At 32.8% G+C, this 20,788-nt stretch overlaps 1 protein-coding gene across 1 annotated transcript; it reads left to right on the plus strand.

Annotated features, from left to right (window-relative positions):
• Nucleotides 1-290: 290 nt before the first annotated feature.
• Nucleotides 291-4,741, plus strand: LOC145690328 (uncharacterized). The gene is made up of 2 exons (XM_081765114.1): nucleotides 291-735; nucleotides 3,826-4,741. Exons 1-2 carry the CDS (start codon nucleotides 673-675, stop codon nucleotides 4,552-4,554), a joined length of 792 nt encoding a protein of 263 aa, XP_081621240.1. The 5' UTR covers nucleotides 291-672; the 3' UTR covers nucleotides 4,555-4,741.
• The last annotated feature ends 16,047 nt before the right edge of the window (nucleotides 4,742-20,788 follow it).

Raw genomic sequence — 20,788 nt, forward strand, 5'->3', positions numbered from 1 at the left:
ATCCCTGATTGGATACTAGGCCATGTGATTTTGTGGTGGACACAATGTCGTGTTTATGAATTTTCTCATTTCCCTCCAAATTCTAATTCCATCATTCTTGCATGGCATATTCATAGAGGCTTTAAAAAAAAGAGGAAAAAAAATAAAAAAAAGTAACTAAGAAAGGAGCAATCTATGTTTGCAGTCGAAGGAGGAAATGCGGTCATTTCCTACTTAGAGAAAAGATAATTACGATAAAGTTACGATGCATTTGTTAACTAAACAATAGATCATTATAGAAGAAGATTGTTAGATATGCATAGAAACCGAAAGAAATCCTCAAAATTCTTAGTATATTTATTCGATTAAAAATAACAGTAACAGTATTGTGGTTTCGAATATTAAGAAGAAAACAGTTTCTTTTTTAAAGTTTTTATTTTCCAATGACCAACAATACATAAAATTTATGAGAACTTAATGAATGAGTTAAATATTTATATTTAATAGGAAAAAAAGTGATGGTATTTAAATCTGCGTTGAAGTAATATCAACGAGTAAATACTTTTATATTCATTTTGTAGAGCCTCAGAAGTGCACTGCTTTTCAATGTATCGCTAATTTAATGGGAATATAGGACTGTTTTCCTCTTCCTCAAGACTTCTACAACTTCAAAAGGCTGAAAGCGTATCCAAGATGTCGCAACCAGGATTTTTCAGGCGATTGTTCGGATCAACATGTTGTGATTTTGATTCAGATGTAAGCACCCCATTTTTAATCTTGTATATGAAATGTAGTATTAGTTTTGTTAGGAACATAAGTAGTTTGTTCATTTTTATATTACAATGTTCGTTATTTCTATGATTTTAGCAACCAATCTTCTACAGTATTTCACGAAAAAAATTAACGATATTGAATGCTTGTGCCATTTGTGTTTCTATCTTGTAGATTCATATCAGATTTATTTTCTTCTATTTTCTTTGAAACAAGCTGGAATTTCAATGGACTGGTTTGGTTTCAATATTTTTACTATTTTTTCTTTAAATCTAGTAAATACTCGTAACTTTGTTAAAATTAAATTTGTTACCTTTAATTTTAATATTTAACCCTTTGTGTACCAGTGACATCCATGTGGATGTCATGAAAACGTATCCTTTATTAAGAGCTGTATTAATCCTGGAGTTGATGAAAATTTTTAGTGGATGCAAGACACGAGTTAGTTCTACTATTTCTCGTTGGGTGACAACACCTTACTGGCAGAAAAGAAAAAGAAGTTGTGTCTCAGTAGGTGGCAAGCCTAAGGGAGCATTCAATTACGACACACATGTGTTTGTTTTGACGATAAACAATTTGCAAATTCGGGATCGTATTTCGAAATCAGAAAAAAGGCCAGTGTTGCCAATCTGAAGCAGCATAAATTCCCTTCAGAACATCAAAATTTCTCTTTTTTAGCCCAAATATTCCACAATGCAAATATTTTTTAATCGGTAATATGAATGCTCGGTAAAGAATCATATTCTTTAAAATTTTAGTCCATTTAAAGGAAAACAGAAAAATAATTCTCTATACATAACCAATGGGTTAAAAAAAAAACAAAGATGGTGCAGATTGTCTACATCATTAATAAAACTTACTAATAGATTTTGTGGTTTCTAAAACACAAGTGTTCATTTCTGCACAGTAAGTTCACAGAATCATTCAATTATTTTATAAACATTTATTTGTAAATATCGTCAACTTCTTCAGTCTAAAGGACAAAGTTAGGAGAACGGCAATCATTTCACATTGCAATACTAAACAATATACTAACAAGAAAGGAATTGATAGTTATAACAATAACAGAGGCAAGATGGTAAAAAGCAACAGAAACAAGCGATAAGGGACACCAACATACAAGCAAAGTCCGAGAATATACACACCTTGATCCATATAATACTTAATGTAAAACAACTATTATTGACGTACCTTTCATAACTTATTACCTATAGTAAACATATTAAATTTAACAACATATCTGCTGGCTAAGTTTACATGTTCTAATAAATAAATGTTTTAACATGTACGTATTTCGAAAGACCGAACCCCTTTCAAAAATCAAGAAGGGCAATTGCCTCCTCTTGTTCCTCCCGCTGCGGGCTGTCATGTTTAACTTTTTTCTATATTGGTCTATCATCTTGACATGGAGATAAAATTTGAATTAGATATTAATGAATTTCGGCTTTGAAGGTCAAATACGGCAGATAGAGATGCTACTGCACCGGATCTACTAAAAAATTATCTAGTAAAGCTAATCTTCCGGCCTTGTATTGTTTATTAATAACAGTTATATAATTTCGATATTTACAAAATATCAACATTTTCTCTTTTTAATATTGTCACGGTAATGAATTATAATCTAAACTTCAAAGTAATCCCACGGTTCTAAGTTTTTAAAAGAATTATATATATATATATATATATATATATATATATATATATATATATATATATATATATATATATATATATATATATATATATATATATATATAGGGCTGGATTTAGGGGACTGCAAAGGTACACGTGCACCCCCCTTCATTGTAAATATACACTACCAGTAGCGTATTTAGGATTTTGTTTCGGGGGAGGCTATGCACAACACGTGAATAAGCATTAATATTTTCCTTTTGGGTGTCGTCAAATTTTAATGAAGTTGTGCATATAACAAATTTATTTCGGGGAAGGGGGGCTTGAGCCCATAACCCACCCCCTAAATACGCCACTGTACACTACCTAAAGTGAGAAGCTAACAGTTTAAATCAATTTTCTGAAGCTTGAAAGAAAAGAATTTATCGAGAGCAAACACTTAGCATTTCCAAAGGAATTCCTCATTCACATCACAGATGCCTAAAAGCATTTAAAAAACTCAAATTTAATTGAAATGTACTGGTAGTTATTGGTGCACCCCCTCAGAGAATCCTTGATCCGGCCCTATATATATATATATATGTATATACCACTTTCATATCTTAATGGGAAGGATCGTGTTTGAAGATTAAAGAGTAATCAGTTACCCACTATCGTTAATAAATTTTAATACTCTCGTGTTGAGAACTTTCCATTTTAAGTCCGTTTGATTATTTCAGTATTGGCGTACAGAGAAAATGTTTCATTTTTCAATTCCGTGAAAATGCGAAACCAAAATTCTTATTTAAAAAAAAAAAAAATGTGCAATTGATGCTGGTAGAAAATAGAGATATAAAAACCTTTCAATCGTAGTCAGTTTTGGCTTTGGGCATATACAAGTCACTTCATTTTTGGAATTTTACACGCGTCCTATTATCAAAAAGACGTAAACTGCATTTGCAGTTTGTCAAATTTGAGGATAAAAACAGACAGAAAGCCCAATGAAGTGGGAAAACAAACAATGTATTTTCAATCAGAATTCCCATTTTCGGACTTTTTTTTTTTTACCTTCAATTATATCGCACAGCGTTGTTAGTAGATATTTAATTAACAAATGTATATGTATATTGTTTATGTACGATTGTGGATGAACGAAGAAAAGAAAGACGAAACCTAATAGTAGCATCTCATGTGTAACTTGTCTACGAATACCTGTTTTTGATAGAATACATATATGCGTGTAAACTAATCATGTGCAAAATTCCATTCGCCGAAAGTGCTGTAAGGGGACGATGCCAAGAAATGCTAAAAGGGGATTTCTGCTAGTTATATATAATATTGGAATACAATGTAAAGACATGTAAAACATTTTAATGTAGCCGAAATGTAACCTTAGATTTATCTTACTTTAGGGTTCTTTATTTTTATGAGTGTTATATTAAATGGGTTCTTATTTTTTTTCAGCACCGTATTGGACCACATGTCATTTGCTTGTTGTGTTACTTCGCCTTCGTAGTCCTGCTAGTTATATTATTTTATAGTCTTTTGAAGTCATATTCTATACTGAAGCCTTTTACAAACAATGCCCAGAAACAGATATACGACTTAAAAATGAAATATCCATCTCAACTTCAAGAAACATGGTACACATTGGAACAAGCTGCCTCTGGTTTTGCAAGTAAAAAGTCATCTCAGCCATCAATAATATTCATTTTTGTGCCAAAGGAATGTGAGGAAACTGGCCTTAGGTTTGCCTGTTCATTGGCACAATCCTTGAAGAATCTTCTTGGATTAGAAGGTATAATGTGTACTGATAAATCTTTCTCTTGTGGTTCCAGAGAGACTGAAGTTATCTTTACAAAGAGCATGTTTTCAGTTTCGCAGAATGTCGCAGTTATTGCAAAGCTTGAAGATGTAGAATCGTTGCCAATAAGTGCTATTGGACCATTAATGCGGTCACAAAATAAATCTAAATCCGTATTCATCATCGTAAGCATACTCAAAGGCACCAATAAAACCTTATCGCTGAGAAATCTGGCACAAGATCAGCTGCTTAACACATGGAAACATTACTCTGAAAACACATTTCTTCAAGATGCTCTATGGTATTTCACAAGATACACTATACTTACTGTACCTGAAATCTCTGATGTTGTAGAAACACCCAAAACTCAAAGTAATTTAGGTATATAAAGCTTTGTCTTATGTTACAAAAACCTTGTGGTTGAATTGGTAAACGTTATTATTCTTACTAGTTGCTACAATTTATTTTTAGTTGCAGCCGTGTCTTGCTTTAGATGCACAAGTATTTGAGACACTGTGATTTAATACAGAATATAACCTTGTATTTCGCTTTTGAATAAGACAGATTTTAACAGAATAAATAAATAAATAACAAAAAACCTGTTTAATCTACTCCATAGTAACCTTGATTTTACCTAATCAACTAAGGTTAACAGATCTTATGTTTTCTCATAAATGTTACGTTTTTCCGACACATTTTACGTTATAAGTTTTTATTTTGTACGTAAAATGATTTCTTCCGTTTTTAATAAAGAAACTATTTTTTAAAAAAAGATTTTACAAATTGGCGCGATTTTTTAAAAACTAGAAGACCTGATTTCTCACACACACTGTTATCACTGCAACTCAACGATTTTAAGGTAGTATGTAGAGAGAAAATGGAATATGTGGCATTTTTATCTCCTATTTAACCTTCATTTTAGCATCTTATCCTTCGTCTGCCAACACCATCTCAATCTCATTGCAGTTTCGAGCGATCTTGATATTCTGATGTCAACAACAGAAGCTACTGTGAATTAATAATAGAACAACTCCAAATAGTTGTGAACTTTGATATGAGCTGTAAGAATTTTTTTAACGTATGAAAAAGAATGTGGGATAATTAAGAGATACAGTCTTCATTAAAATACAATTAAAAGGCAGATTGTCTAATATACATGTTTGGTTGGATTTGAGTTTAGCGTCCCTTTCAGAACCGAGGTTACATGGAACAAGAACTTACATCTTAACGACAGATACGGACACATGAGCTCCCACCGGGAATTTTAATATACTTTTGTGTTTTATGTGATGGAATTATTTTTAAGGAAACTTCCCAAGTTTCCAACTTAAATCATAATTCTGCTGTTAACTTAAATCATAATAAAACCTTTCAGGCTACACAATTCTGCTGTTAACACGTTTTCGACCATTTCTTGACTTTCTTCCTTTTTCCTCTGTGGTCTTCATATATGTTTGTTGTATGTACACTTTGAATATCATACACCTTCCTCTTTCCCTCCTTAAAAATCTTCCTTTTTGTCTCTGAAAATCCGGCTGCCACAAATGAACACAAACTAAAACATGGTATGAACTGTAAATGTCAGTGGGAAATTTCCCTCTACATGTAGTAATAATTAAATGAATGCTTCCCACAAATGTTCTTTCCAATTATTTTTTATTTAGCAACTTTTGACGTTATTAAAAACGCATATTATTAAAAACACATACATAAAAGCAAATGAAAGGAAGAATCTCTCAAAAAAAATTCCAAACTCTATTTTAGAATAATTTTGATACTTTTCTCTTTGACTAACTCCTCAAGAAGTCTGCAGAAGTGAAGTCTGCATCTACAAAAGTATATCAAAATAATCTCAGGAATCACAGGAACTCAAGAGGAACATTATCCTGGAAATCTGAAATTTCAATGTTATAACTCTAAACAGAATTTCAGGAAATATAATACGATATTCCAGGTAGATCCCTTGGGTATCTTCTGTGATTTTGCATTTTCAGGATTGGCAGCTATATGTGCATTATTAGATTTCCCTGAAATAATCAACTCTGACCATTTTCTTTGTCCAGATATGGAACCCATTTCTGTCTGGAACAGTAACAGTAACACTGGGGTCAATGATTCCTGTGTTATTGGAAAACTTAAACTTCCTTCATACACCATTTATGTCTTGTACTCCTGTACAATGTTTAAACGTTTTTACCTTGGTATTTTTGTAAAATTCCTTATCTGATCTTGCAGATTGCTCAGTATTATTGAGAAATATTGCAACCAGTTACATAAATCTGTTCTGTGTGAAAACATTCTGGACATATTTTTAACAATTATTTAATTACCAACATTAAATAGTGGATTTTTAAAAAATGTTTTGATGGTACAAGATTTTTTCAATATACAAGACAATCTTCACATGAAGAATATCTTTTCATACTCCGCTGAAATTAGATGCTTCGAGACACCATGTATCGTGACTCTTTGACTTACACAGTAATATATAGTTCAATTAATTATAAATGAGTAAACGTAAAAATGTAAAATATCAAAAATGTAAAATAACAAAAACTAAAATTGTGTTGTAACATTTGGGACAATACATCGCTGCTCTTCCTCTCAGAAAATAAAAACTGTCAAATGAGAGAAAACGAAATTACAGTGTTTATTTTAAATTACTCTTAATGTGATCGCTATATTTCGTTATATTAAAGCTCTTGCTCCTTTTAATAAACTAATAGTTAATTGAAACATTAATTGCAAGGTAATGTAATGTAAATCTCGTAGAAACGTTATTTTTTCCAAGAACAAATGAAATTTTGAAATTGAAGTTCAGAAATAGTAAATGAACTGTTTCCTATACATTCTTGTTTTCTTTATTTGTGCAGAATTATAAACTTTGAAAATAAAAACACAACAAAATCGATAATATTCAAAATAGGAAAATTGGATAGGATAGGAATCGATAATATTCAAAATAGGATTTGTGTCTTATCGATCTCGGGACAAAGTTTGGAAGGTAAAAAAACTATTGAAAGGCAGTGGACTCCTCCTTACCGAATCCCTTACCTCCAAACACCTGGACCTTCTGCGACGTGCCAAGGATGCATTTGGAGTACGAAGTGTGCGGACAAACGACGGAAAAATTGTGATCCTCATCGGCCGTGAAAAAAAAATCTGTGACAAACGAGCTGAGTTGCTTTCTCTAGTTCCAAAATGAAGCACATTTTATCACATGGTGTGTGTGTGTGTGTGTCAATATGAAGAATATGTTTCGAAAATACTGCCAAGTTGAATTAATAGTTATTCATTTGTCTAGTGTTACGTGTTTTTTCTTACTTCTTCCCTACATATTATAGTGTGGTTAGTGTTCTTCCAGTGTATGTTTGTATCTGTAACAATGCAATGGTCCTCAGCGTCTCCTCGCAGTTACAAAAGCAAAAGCAGGGTTAGCACAATTATTTTCTCTCACATTATTTTTTCGCTATTTTCCAGTTAAGTTATGTGAAACACAATGTATTCAATGTTATTAATTTTCATCATATAAGCAGGTTCAATTCTAATGCGTGGTAGAAAATGTCCTGCTTATTCAAAGACCTCACTAGAAAAAAAAACTCATAAGCAGTGCACATTACTGTCGTCGCTAATTACAGAATGCAGAGTAACAAAGTAGATAGATTTGAAACACTGAGCCAGGGGTCTTCATTCTTTGGGGAGTTGTGCGGCATCGACCTTGGTGTCAATGACCGCACTCTTCCCTCCCTCTCCTGCCCTTTTCTCCTCACCCCTGATCTCCAGTTAACCATCGAAATCCTCAAAAACGAGATGGCAAAGCAACCATATGATCTTCAGCTTCTGCACTTAAATGCATAAAGTGCCATAAAACACCACGATGAAATTACGGCCATTCTTAGCCCTCTCTCTGTGCATGCTTTGCTGGTTTCTGAATCTTGACTGAAACCTACCTCACCCGACTCATTAATAAACATACCCAACTACAGGGCTATAAGATGTGACAGAATAGGGAAGGGTTCCGGGGGCGTCTTGGTATATGTTAGAGAAGGCGTTAAAGTTAAAATACTAGATCAATCCTTCAGTTTATATTCTGCTTCTGCAGAATACCTCATGCTCGATCTGAATATACAAAATAAACATATTCTATTGATCTCCGTTTATCGCCCACCTAATACAAACTTTGAAAATTTTGAAGAAACGATCTCCCAAGTTATCCCCCAGTACAGTAACATCATAATTATAGGGGACATCAACCATGATCTTTTGACGTCTAAATCCGAGGCGCTGCGATATAAAAGCTATATTAATTCTCAAAATCTTTCTTTTTCTACGTTACAACCTACTTACAGAACTGAGACGAGCGAATCTTTAATTGACCACATATTAGTCTCTGATACTTGTAAAGTAACAAATGTATTTAAAAATAGGTCAAGTATCCGTGCCAGGTATAAGCCGATATGACCTTCTTCATCTAACTTATAAAATGTTCAAAATACGTTCCACGAGTAATATATAAACGGAACCTAAAACAAATAAATGACAACGCGTTGTACGAAAGTAGGAAAAAAGTGATCGATCTGGCTCAACATAGAACAACATTGGCCATATTAGAACAACTCAGGAGCCCCTGGTAAATTGAGCACCTTACACCGTGAGCCCACGGTCTTTTACGACCTCCATTTTAGGGGTGAATTTATTCCCTTTTATGAGCACTTTTAAGGGGGTGTATTCGTTCTCTTTTATGCCCACTTTTAAGGGGTGAACTCGTTCCCTTTTATGAGCATATTTTTCAACCCCTACGAACACATAACAGAACAAGGGTATACTCGTTCTCTTTCATGAGCACTTTTTCAACATAGCAGACAATGAACATAGCAAAGGGGTACGAACACATAACATAACAAGGGTGTACTCGTTTTCAACCCCTATTTTAACATAGGAGATAACACATAAGATTACGAACACATAGAAGAGAAGATAACACATAACACTACGTAACACACAGCAGAACAGATAACACATAAGAGTACGTAACATAACAAGGGTGTATTCATTCCCTTTTATGAGCATATTTTTCAACCCCTATTTTAACATAGGAGATAACACATAAGATTACGAACACATAGAAGAGAAGATAACACATAACACTACGTAACACACAGCAGAACAGATAACACAAAAGAGTACGTAACATAACAAGGGTGTATTCATTCCCTTTTATGAGCATATTTTTCAACCCCTATTTTAACATAGGAGATAACACATAAGATTACGAACACATAGAAGAGAAGATAACACATAACACTACGTAACACACAGCAGAACAGATAACACAAAAGAGTACGTAACATAACAAGGGTGTATTCATTCCCTTTTATGAGCATATTTTTCAACCCCTATTTTAACATAGGAGATAACACATAAGATTACGAACACATAGAAGAGAAGATAACACATAACACTAGTTTAACATAGCAGATAACATATAAGATTACGAACACATAACATAGCAAGGGTGTACTCGTTCCCTTTTATGAGCATATTTTTCAACCCTTATTTTAACATAGCAGATAACACATAGAAGAGCAGATAACACATAGCACTATTTTAACATAGCAGATAATATGTAAGATTACGAACACATATAAGAGCAGAAGACTACATAACATAGCAGGCCTCCATTTTAAGGGTGTACTCGTTCTCTTTTATGAGCATATTTTTCAACCTCTATTTTAACATAGCAGATAACACATAAGATTACGAACACATAGAAGAGAAGATAACACATAACACTACGTAACACACAGCAGAACAGATAACACAAAAGAGTACGTAACATAACAAGGGTGTATTCATTCCCTTTTATGAGCATATTTTTCAATCCCTATTTTAACATAGGAGATAACACATAAGATTACGAACACATAGAAGAGAAGATAACACATAACACTAGTTTAACATAGTAGGTAACATAAGATTACGAACACATATAAGAGCAGAAGACTACATAACATAGCAGGCTTCCATTTTAGGGGTGAACTCGTTCTCTTTTATGATTACTTTCTCAACCCCTATTTGAACATTTTAACATAGCAGAAATGACATAAGCATGTCCTCAAACTACTGACCATCGTGAACAAAGGTCAAACTCGAAAACGAAACAACATATCGAGGTGCTGTTTCCACATTTAGCAATTGGTCATCAAAAAAGTACTGACCATCAAGGTCAAAAATTAAAACTCGAAAACAGAGCCACATTTAGTAATTGGTTATCAGGTACTACATGTCCCAAAATTAGTGGCCATCGAGGTCAAAGGTCAAAACTCGAAAACGGAGCCACATACTCAGGTGCTGTTTCCACATTTAGCAAGAGGTCATCAACTAGTACAAGTTCCAAAATAATGACCATCGAGGTCAAAGGTCAACATACTTAAAACCAAATAACTCAAAACCAGAGCCACATATTGAGGTGCTGTTTCCACATTTAGTAATAGGTCATCAACTACTACAAGTTCCAAAATAATGACCATCGAGGTCAAAGGTCAACATACTTAAAATCTAATAACTCGAAAACGGATCCAAGTATTGAGGTGCTGTTTTCCAAATTTGGTAATTGGTCATCAACTAGTACAAGTTTCAAAATAATGATCATCGAGGTCAAAGGTCAACATACTTAAAACCTAATAACACGAAAACTGAGCCACATATTGAGATGCTGTTTTCAAATCTAGTAACTGGTCATCATCTACTACAAGTTCCAAAAATAATGACCATCGAGGTCAAAGGTCAAAGTACTTAAAACCCAATAACTCGAAAACGGAGCCACATATTGAAGTGCTGTTTCCAAATCTGGTAATTGGTCATCAGGTACTACACGTTTCAAAATAATGATCATCGAGGTCAAAAGTCAACATACTTAAAACCTAATAACTCGAAAACGAAACAACATATCGAGGTGCTGTTTCCACATTTAGCAATTGGTCATCAACTAGTACATGTTCCAAAATAATGACCATCGAGGTCAAAGGTCAAAATACTTAAAACCTAATAACACGAAAACTGAGCCACATATTGAGGTGCTGTTTCCAAATCTAGTAACTGGTCATCAACTACTACAAGTTCCAAAATTAGTCGCCATCGAGGTCAAAGGTCAAAACTCGAAAACGGAGCCACATACTCAGGTGCTGTTTCCACATTGAGTAATAGGTCATCAGGTACCACAAGTTCCAAAATAATGACCATCGAGGTCAAAGGTCATCATACTTAAAACCTAATAACACGAAAACAGCCACATATTGAGATGCTGTTTCCACATTTAGTAATCGACCACCAACTACTACAAGTTCCAAAATAATGACCATCGAGGTCAAAGGTCAAAGTATTTAAAACCCAATAACTCGAAAACGGAACCAAGTATTGAGGTGCTGTTTCCAAATCTGGTAATTGGTCATCAGGTACTACAAGTTTCAAAATAATGATCATCGAGGTCAAAGGTCAACATACTTAAAACCTAATAACTCGAAAACGAAACCACATATTGAGGTGCTGTTGCCACATTTAGTAATTGTTCATCAACCACTGCAAGTTTCAAAAATAATGATCATCGAGGTCAAAGGTCAACATACTTAAAACCTAATAACACGAAAACTGAGCAAAATATTGAGATGGTGTTTCCAAATCTAGTAATTGGTCATCAGGTACTACATGTTCCAGAATAATGACCATCGAGGTCAAAGGTCAGCATACTTAAAGCCTAATAGCTCGAAAACGAAGCAACATATTGAGGTGGTGTTTCCACATTTAGTAATAGTTCATCAATCACTGCAAGTTCCAAAATAATGACCATCGAGAGCTTGTAAACGGAGCAACGGATAAATTTTGTACAAAGCAGAAAAAGTGAAGGAGGAATAAATTTGAGTGGCCTATTCAATTTTGTACCAAGGAGAAATGTCATTTTAACTAGCTGAGAACTATATGTCTTCTTGTACTAATTAAACAAACGAAGGAATATTGTACCAATGAGAAATGTCATTTTTTCTAGGCCATGTTCTAATATTTAAACAAACGAAGGGGTGAATTTGAGTGACCTATTCAATTTTGCACCAACGAGAAATAATTGCGTATTTTAAACAATCGAATAAATTTAACCGGCTCAGAAGTTCAATACTATTTTGTACTCTTGAGTGAGCTTTCCAATTTTGTAGCAAGAAGGACCATTTTTTAAACTAACTCAGAATTTCATTTCATTTTGTAATACTCAAATTTGGATGGAGTGTTTAGTTTTGTACGAACTAGAAACATTTGATTGGATTATTTCCTTATGTACCAACTGGAAAAAGTGAAGGGCCATTATTCAAATAAACGAAGGAATACCAACTAGAAAAAAAAGAAGAAGTGAAGTATGAATAAAATTTAGGTGGACTATTTTCTTTTGTACCAACTGGAAAAGAGAAGAAGAGCTACTTTAACTAGCTCATTATGTACTGTTTAAAGAAACGAAAATTGACTCAGAATTTATGTAAGAATAATTTCGATGTTCTACTTTTTATACCAACGAGAAAAAAATGAACTAGCTGAATATTTAAATATACGAAAGAATAAATTTAAGTGACCTATTCAATTTTGTACCAATGAGAAATGGCTCAGCAAAAGGCGAAGAAGGACTATTTTATATAATTTTACTACTCAAATAAACAATGGAGTATTTAGTTTTGTACCATTTTGGAGTATTCAAATAAACAAAGGACTTATAATTTGTGTCAACTCTAAAATCAATTAAACAAAGTAATGCATTTGAAAAACCGAAGTTGAGTATTTTATACCGTTTTGTATTATTTCAACAAACAAAGGAATAAGCAAAAACAAAAAGGATCATTTTATATCGTTTTAAACTAGTCTAATAAACGAAGGCATAAATATGAGTGAGCTATTTAATTTTGTAGCAACCAAAGGATTTTCGCGAAAGAACAAAATTGTACTAATCAGAAAAAACCGAAGAAGACTCATTTTAACTAAATGAGAATTTCTGTACCTTTTTGTACTATTTAAATAAACGAAGGGATAAATTTGAGTGACCTGTTTTTTGTACTAACCAGAAAAATCGAAGAAGGTACCTTTATACTAGCTCAATGAACGAAAGAACAAATTTGGGTGTTCTACTTTTTTATACCAAACAAGGAAGAACTATTTTAACTTGCTGAGTATTTTATACCATTTTGTACTACTTAAATAAACGAAAGAAAAAGCGAAAAAAGACCTTTTTAACTAGCGTAGAATTTCTGTAACGCAAAAAATAATTTGGATGGAGTAACAAGAAAGAAAGCAAATATATGCCATATTAACTATTTAAATAAACAAAGGGATAAATATAAGTGATCTATTCCATTTTGTACCAAGGAGAAATGTCATTTTTATCTAACTTAGAATTTCTAGTGCATGTTGTATTATTTAAACAAAACGAAGGGCTAAATTTGAGAAAGCGAACATGAACCATTTTACTCAAAATTTGGATGGAGTATTTAGTTTTGTATGAACCAGAAAAAAATGTAAAGAAGAACCATTTTAACTAACTCAGATCTTTATACCATTCTGTACTATTTTTTGTACCAATCAGAAGAAAATCAAAGAAGGGTCATTTTAACTAGCCAAGCAGAAAAAAGGAAAGAATTAACACTTTGTACTAACCAGAAAAGGAGAAGGATCAGCATTCTATACTTTTTATGCCATTTATTCGGGTGTCCTATATCTTTTTTTACCAACGAGAACCATTTTTAATTGACTTAGAATTTTATACCTTTTTGAATAATTTGTATCAAATCGAAAAAAGCAAGGAAATACCATTTTAAATAGCTCAGCATGTTATAGCTTTTTGTGTTTTTGGTCTACCCAATTTCTTGACCATGTTGTACTATTTAAACAAACAAAAGAATAAATTTGTGTGACCTATTCACTTTTATAGCAAGCAGAAAAAGGAAAGAAAAATTTGAGTGGCTTAAGCAAAGGTCAATGGTAACTAGCCTATTGAAGAATGAATAAATTTTGTTTGCAATTAAAAAAGCGGAGAAGGTCTACTTTCTGTACCAACCATAGAAAAACAAATTTGTTTGACCTATTCACTTTTATAGCAAGCAGAAAAAGCACGAAAAAAAAGGGATGAAGGTTCATTATAACAAGCTAGGTATTTTTATATCATTTTGTATTACTTTATTTCATTTTTGTAACAATCAGAAGAAAACAGCTCAGAATGTTATCCCTTTGTGGTGCTACATTTTGTATTATTTTTGTGTCATCCAGAAAACAATTTAAATTGCCTCTCCCTGACAAATCAGTTGCCAGAGTCCAATGTTTGTAATCTATTAAATTCTTAATATTACAATACTACAAATTGATCCATTTATCAGTTCAAGTTCTTTTATTCATTCACAATCAAATGTATATGCTACTGTGGGCTCAGTGTTCATTTACAGAATTAAATAATTGTTTATCTTTTTTAAAAAATATTTCTACTATTTTGTTGATATAATAATCACACTCTGTAATGTATTCATATACCAGATTAAATTTTTTCTCCAAAGTATAAGTGTTCTTAATATTACAACCTTTAAAATGCTTCTTTATATAAAGTTTATAGATTTTCTCTCTCATTGCACGTTTAATTAAGATTGTCCACACCTTTTGTAATAATTCGTAATCATACTGCAGCAAACAGTTGTGATCTTTTTCATTCTCATTATGGTTAGAACATGCTTCACATAATAATACTGAATTTGGTGTATACTCATTAAATAATTGTATAACACATGTATCACTAATAATTTCACTAGTACAGTCGCACTCATTAGCTTCCAGTTCAAAACAGGTAATATTTGAAACACTGTCATCATCACTTTCCGGGAGTATTTCATCATTATATCTATTATACCGTCTAAAATAATACACTTCTTCTATTTCCTGTGTTGGATATATGATTCTCACTTTATCACGTAATTCATCTGGCAAATCGGGGTCAGAGGGGTGAATTAACAGTATAGGTTTTTCGTTTTCACGCTGAATTTCTTTTTCTCTAGGTGAAACATAAACAATCTCCATGCTAGTCATTTTTTCTGCTCTTCAGCAAAAACAAATCAAATAAATAATTTTATATACATACAATAAAAACATTCTATGTATTCTCCGTGTTTAATAATATATTTCAAGGCAATATAACATCATGATGTATGTCCTATTATTTTCCAAGTATACTCCATAAACTTATATTCCATTATAATAAAATACATAAATGCAAAAATATATATTTGTCTTTTTGGACTTAGACGAGGAAGGAAAGATCTAAAAATAATTGAATCGTTGAGAAATAGGCAGTACCTTACCAATACAAATGTTAGGTAACGCATTCATAACGTTGCTTTGCAGCAACATGGAACTTTGAAAACTTTTCTTACTTTGATATGAGTAATACAAAATGATATAAAAATACCTAGCTTGTTATAATGAACCTTCATCCCTTTTTTTTCGTGCTTTTTCTGCTTGCTATAAAAGTGAATAGGTCAAACAAATTTGTTTTTCTATGGTTGGTACAGAAAGTAGACCTTCTCCGCTTTTTTAATTGCAAACAAAATTTATTCATTCTTCAATAGGCTAGTTACCATTGACCTTTGCTTAAGCCACTCAAATTTTTCTTTCCTTTTTCTGCTTGCTATAAAAGTGAATAGGTCACACAAATTTATTCTTTTGTTTGTTTAAATAGTACAACATGGTCAAGAAATTGGGTAGACCAAAAACACAAAAAGCTATAACATGCTGAGCTATTTAAAATGGTATTTCCTTGCTTTTTTTCGATTTGATACAAATTTTTCAAAAAGGTATAAAATTCTATGTCAATTAAAAATGGTTCTCGTTGGTAAAAAAGATATAGGACACCCGAATAAATGGCATAAAAAGTATAGAATGCTGATCCTTCTTCTCCTTTTCTGGTTAGTACAAAGTGTTAATTCTTTCCTTTTTTCTGCTTGGCTAGTTAAAATGACCCTTCTTTGATTTTCTTCTGATTGGTACAAAAAATAGTACAGAATGGTATAAAGATCTGAGTTAGTTAAAATGGTTCTTCTTTACATTTTTTTCTGGTTCATACAAAACTAAATACTCCATCCAAATTTTGAGTAAAATGGTTCATGTTCGCTTTCTCAAATTTAGCCCTTCGTTTTGTTTAAATAATACAACATGCACTAGAAATTCTAAGTTAGATAAAAATGACATTTCTCCTTGGTACAAAATGGAATAGATCACTTATATTTATCCCTTTGTTTATTTAAATAGTTAATATGGCATATATTTGCTTTCTTTCTTGTTACTCCATCCAAATTATTTTTTGCGTTACAGAAATTCTGCGCTAGTTAAAAAGGTCTTTTTTCGCTTTTTCTTTCGTTTATTTAAGTAGTACAAAATGGTATAAAATACTCAGCAAGTTAAAATGGTTCTTCCTTGTTTGGTATAAAAAAGTAGAACACCCAAATTTGTTCTTTCGTTCATTGAGCTAGTATAAAGGTACCTTCTTCGATTTTTCTGGTTAGTACAAAAAACAGGTCACTCAAATTTATCCCTTCGTTTATTTAAATAGTACAAAAAGGTACAGAAATTCTCATTTAGTTAAAATGAGTCTTCTTCGGTTTTTTCTGATTAGTACAATTTTGTTCTTTCGTGAAAATCCTTTGGTTGCTACAAAATTAAATAGTTCACTCATATTTATGCCTTCGTTTATTAGACTAGTTTAAAACGATATAAAATGATCCTTTTTGTTTTTGCTTATTCCTTTGTTTGTTGAAATAATACAAAACGGTATAAAATACTCAACTTCGGTTTTTCAAATGCATTACTTCGTTTAATTGATTTTAGAGTTGACACAAATTATAAGTCCTTTGTTTATTTGAATACTCCAAAATGGTACAAAACTAAATACTCCATTGTTTATTTGAGTAGTAAAATTATATAAAATAGTCCTTCTTCGCCTTTTGCTGAGCCATTTCTCATTGGTACAAAATTGAATAGGTCACTTAAATTTATTCTTTCGTATATTTAAATATTCAGCTAGTTCATTTTTTTCTCGTTGGTATAAAAAGTAGAACATCGAAATTATTCTTACATAAATTCTGAGTCAATTTTCGTTTCTTTAAACAGTACATAATGAGCTAGTTAAAGTAGCTCTTCTTCTCTTTTCCAGTTGGTACAAAAGAAAATAGTCCACCTAAATTTTATTCATACTTCACTTCTTCTTTTTTTTCTAGTTGGTATTCCTTCGTTTATTTGAATAATGGCCCTTCACTTTTTCCAGTTGGTACATAAGGAAATAATCCAATCAAATGTTTCTAGTTCGTACAAAACTAAACACTCCATCCAAATTTGAGTATTACAAAATGAAATGAAATTCTGAGTTAGTTTAAAAAATGGTCCTTCTTGCTACAAAATTGGAAAGCTCACTCAAGAGTACAAAATAGTATTGAACTTCTGAGCCGGTTAAATTTATTCGATTGTTTGTTTAAAATACGCAATTATTTCTCGTTGGTGCAAAATTGAATAGGTCACTCAAATTCACCCCTTCGTTTGTTTAAATATTAGAACATGGCCTAGAAAAAATGACATTTCTCATTGGTACAATATTCCTTCGTTTGTTTAATTAGTACAAGAAGACATATAGTTCTCAGCTAGTTAAAATGACATTTCTCCTTGGTACAAAATTGAATAGGCCACTCAAATTTATTCCTCCTTCACTTTTTCTGCTTTGTACAAAATTTATCCGTTGCTCCGTTTACAAGCTCTCGATGGTCATTATTTTGGAACTTGCAGTGATTGATGAACTATTACTAAATGTGGAAACACCACCTCAATATGTTGCTTCGTTTTCGAGCTATTAGGCTTTAAGTATGCTGACCTTTGACCTCGATGGTCATTATTCTGGAACATGTAGTACCTGATGACCAATTACTAGATTTGGAAACACCATCTCAATATTTTGCTCAGTTTTCGTGTTATTAGGTTTTAAGTATGTTGACCTTTGACCTCGATGATCATTATTTTTGAAACTTGCAGTGGTTGATGAACAATTACTAAATGTGGCAACAGCACCTCAATATGTGGTTTCGTTTTCGAGTTATTAGGTTTTAAGTATGTTGACCTTTGACCTCGATGATCATTATTTTGAAACTTGTAGTACCTGATGACCAATTACCAGATTTGGAAACAGCACCTCAATACTTGGCTCCGTTTTCGAGTTATGGGGTTTTAAATACTTTGATCTTTGACCTCGATGGTCATTATTTTGGAACTTGTAGTAGTTGGTGGTCGATTACTAAATGTGGAAACAGCATCTCAATATGTGGCTCAGTTTTCGTGTTATTAGGTTTTAAGTATGTTGACCTTTGACCTCGATGGTCATTATTTTGGAACTTGTGGTACCTGATGACCTATTACTCAATGTGGAAACAGCACCTGAGTATGTGGCTCCGTTTTCGAGTTTTGACCTTTGACCTCGATGGCGACTAAATTTGGAACTTGTAGTAGTTGATGACCAGTTACTAGATTTGGAAACAGCACCTCAATATGTGGCTCAGTTTTCGTGTTATTAGGTTTTAAGTATTTTGACCTTTGACCTCGATGGTAATTATTTTGGAACTTGTACTAGTTGATGACCAATTGCTAAATGTGGAAACAGCACCTCGATATGTTGTTTCGTTTTCGAGTTATTAGGTTTTAAGTATGTTGACCTTTGACCTCGATGATCATTATTTTGAAACGTGTAGTACCTGATGACCAATTACCAGATTTGGAAACAGCACTTCAATATGTGGCTCCGTTTTCGAGTTATTGGGTTTTAAGTACTTTGACCTTTGACCTCGATGGTCATTATTTTTGGAACTTGTAGTAGATGATGACCAGTTACTAGATTTGAAAACAGCATCTCAATATGTGGCTCAGTTTTCGTGTTATTAGGTTTTAAGTATGTTGACCTTTGACCTCGATGATCATTATTTTGAAACTTGTACTAGTTGATGACCAATTACCAAATTTGGAAAACAGCACCTCAATACTTGGATCCGTTTTCAAGTTATTAGATTTTAAGTATGTTGACCTTTGACCTCGATGGTCATTATTTTGAAACTTGCACTAGTTGATGACCTATTACTAAATGTGGAAACAGCACCTCAATATGTGGCTCTGGTTTTGAGTTATTTGGTTTTAAGTATGTTGACCTTTGACCTCGATGGTCATTATTTTGGAACTTGTACTAGTTGATGACCTCTTGCTAAATGTGGAAACAGCACCTGAGTATGTGGCTCCGTTTTCGAGTTTTGACCTTTGACCTCGATGGCCACTAATTTTGGGACATGTAGTACCTGATAACCAATTACTAAATGTGGCTCTGTTTTCGAGTTTTAATTTTTGACCTTGATGGTCAGTACTTTTTTGATGACCAATTGCTAAATGTGGAAACAGCACCTCGATATGTTGTTTCGTTTTCGAGTTTGACCTTTGTTCACGATGGTCAATAGTTTGAGGACATGCTTATGTCATTTCTGCTATGTTAAAATGTTCAAATAGGGGTTGAAAAAGTAATCATAAAAGAAAACGAGTTCACCCCTAAAATGGAAGCCTGCTATGTTATGTAGTCTTCTGCTCTTATATGTGTTCGTAATCTTATGTTACCTACTATGTTAAAATAGTGCTATGTGTTATCTGCTCTTCTATGTGTTATCTGCTATGTTCAGAATAGGGGTTGGAAAATATGCTCATAAAAGGGAACGAGTACACCCTTACTATGTTATGTGTTCGTAATCTTATATGTTATCTGCTATGTTAAACTAGTGTTATGTGTTATCTTCTCTTCTATGTGTTCGTAATTTTATGTTTTATCTCCTATGTTAAAATAGGAGTTGAAAAATATGCTCATAAAAGGGAATGAATACACCCTTGTTATGTTACGTACTCTTTTGTGTTATCTGTTCTGCTGTGTGTTACGTAGTGTTATGTGTTATCTTCTCTTCTATGTGTTCGTAATCTTATGTGTTATCTGCTATGTTAAAATAGGGGTTGAAAAATATGCTCATAAAAGAGAACGAGTACACCCTTAAAATGGAGGCCTGCTATGTTATGTAGTCTTCTGCTCTTATATGTGTTCGTAATCTTACATGTTATCTGCTATGTTAAAATAGTGCTATGTGTTATCTGCTCTTCTATGTGTTATCTGCTATGTTAAAATAAGGGTTGAAAAATATGCTCATAAAAGGGAACGAGTACACCCTTGCTATGTTATGTGTTCGTAATCTTATATGTTATCTGCTATGTTAAACTAGTGTTATGTGTTATCTTCTCTTCTATGTGTTCGTAATCTTATGTGTTATCTCCTATGTTAAAATAGGGGTTGAAAACGAGTACACCCTTGTTATGTTATGTGTTCGTACCCCTTTGCTATGTTCATTGTCTGCTATGTTGAAAAAGTGCTCATGAAAGAGAACGAGTATACCCTTGTTCTGTTATGTGTTCGTAGGGGTTGAAAAATATGCTCATAAAAGGGAACGAGTTCACCCCTTAAAAGTGGGCATAAAAGAGAACGAATACACTCCCTTAAAAGTG

This window comes from Thermobia domestica, chromosome 7, assembly GCF_964235325.1.
Source record: "Thermobia domestica chromosome 7, izTheDome1.hap1.1, whole genome shotgun sequence".
NCBI lineage: Eukaryota > Metazoa > Arthropoda > Insecta > Zygentoma > Lepismatidae > Thermobia > Thermobia domestica.

Bases quoted from the DNA above. Each gene is read 5' to 3' on its own strand.
- LOC145690328 (XM_081765114.1), top strand. From the start codon at position 673: ATGTCGCAACCAGGATTTTTCAGGCGATTGTTCGGATCAACATGTTGT. The intron at 736-3,825 runs GTAAGCACCCCA...ATTTTTTTTCAG, and splicing joins GTTGTGATTTTGATTCAGAT to CACCGTATTGGACCACATGT.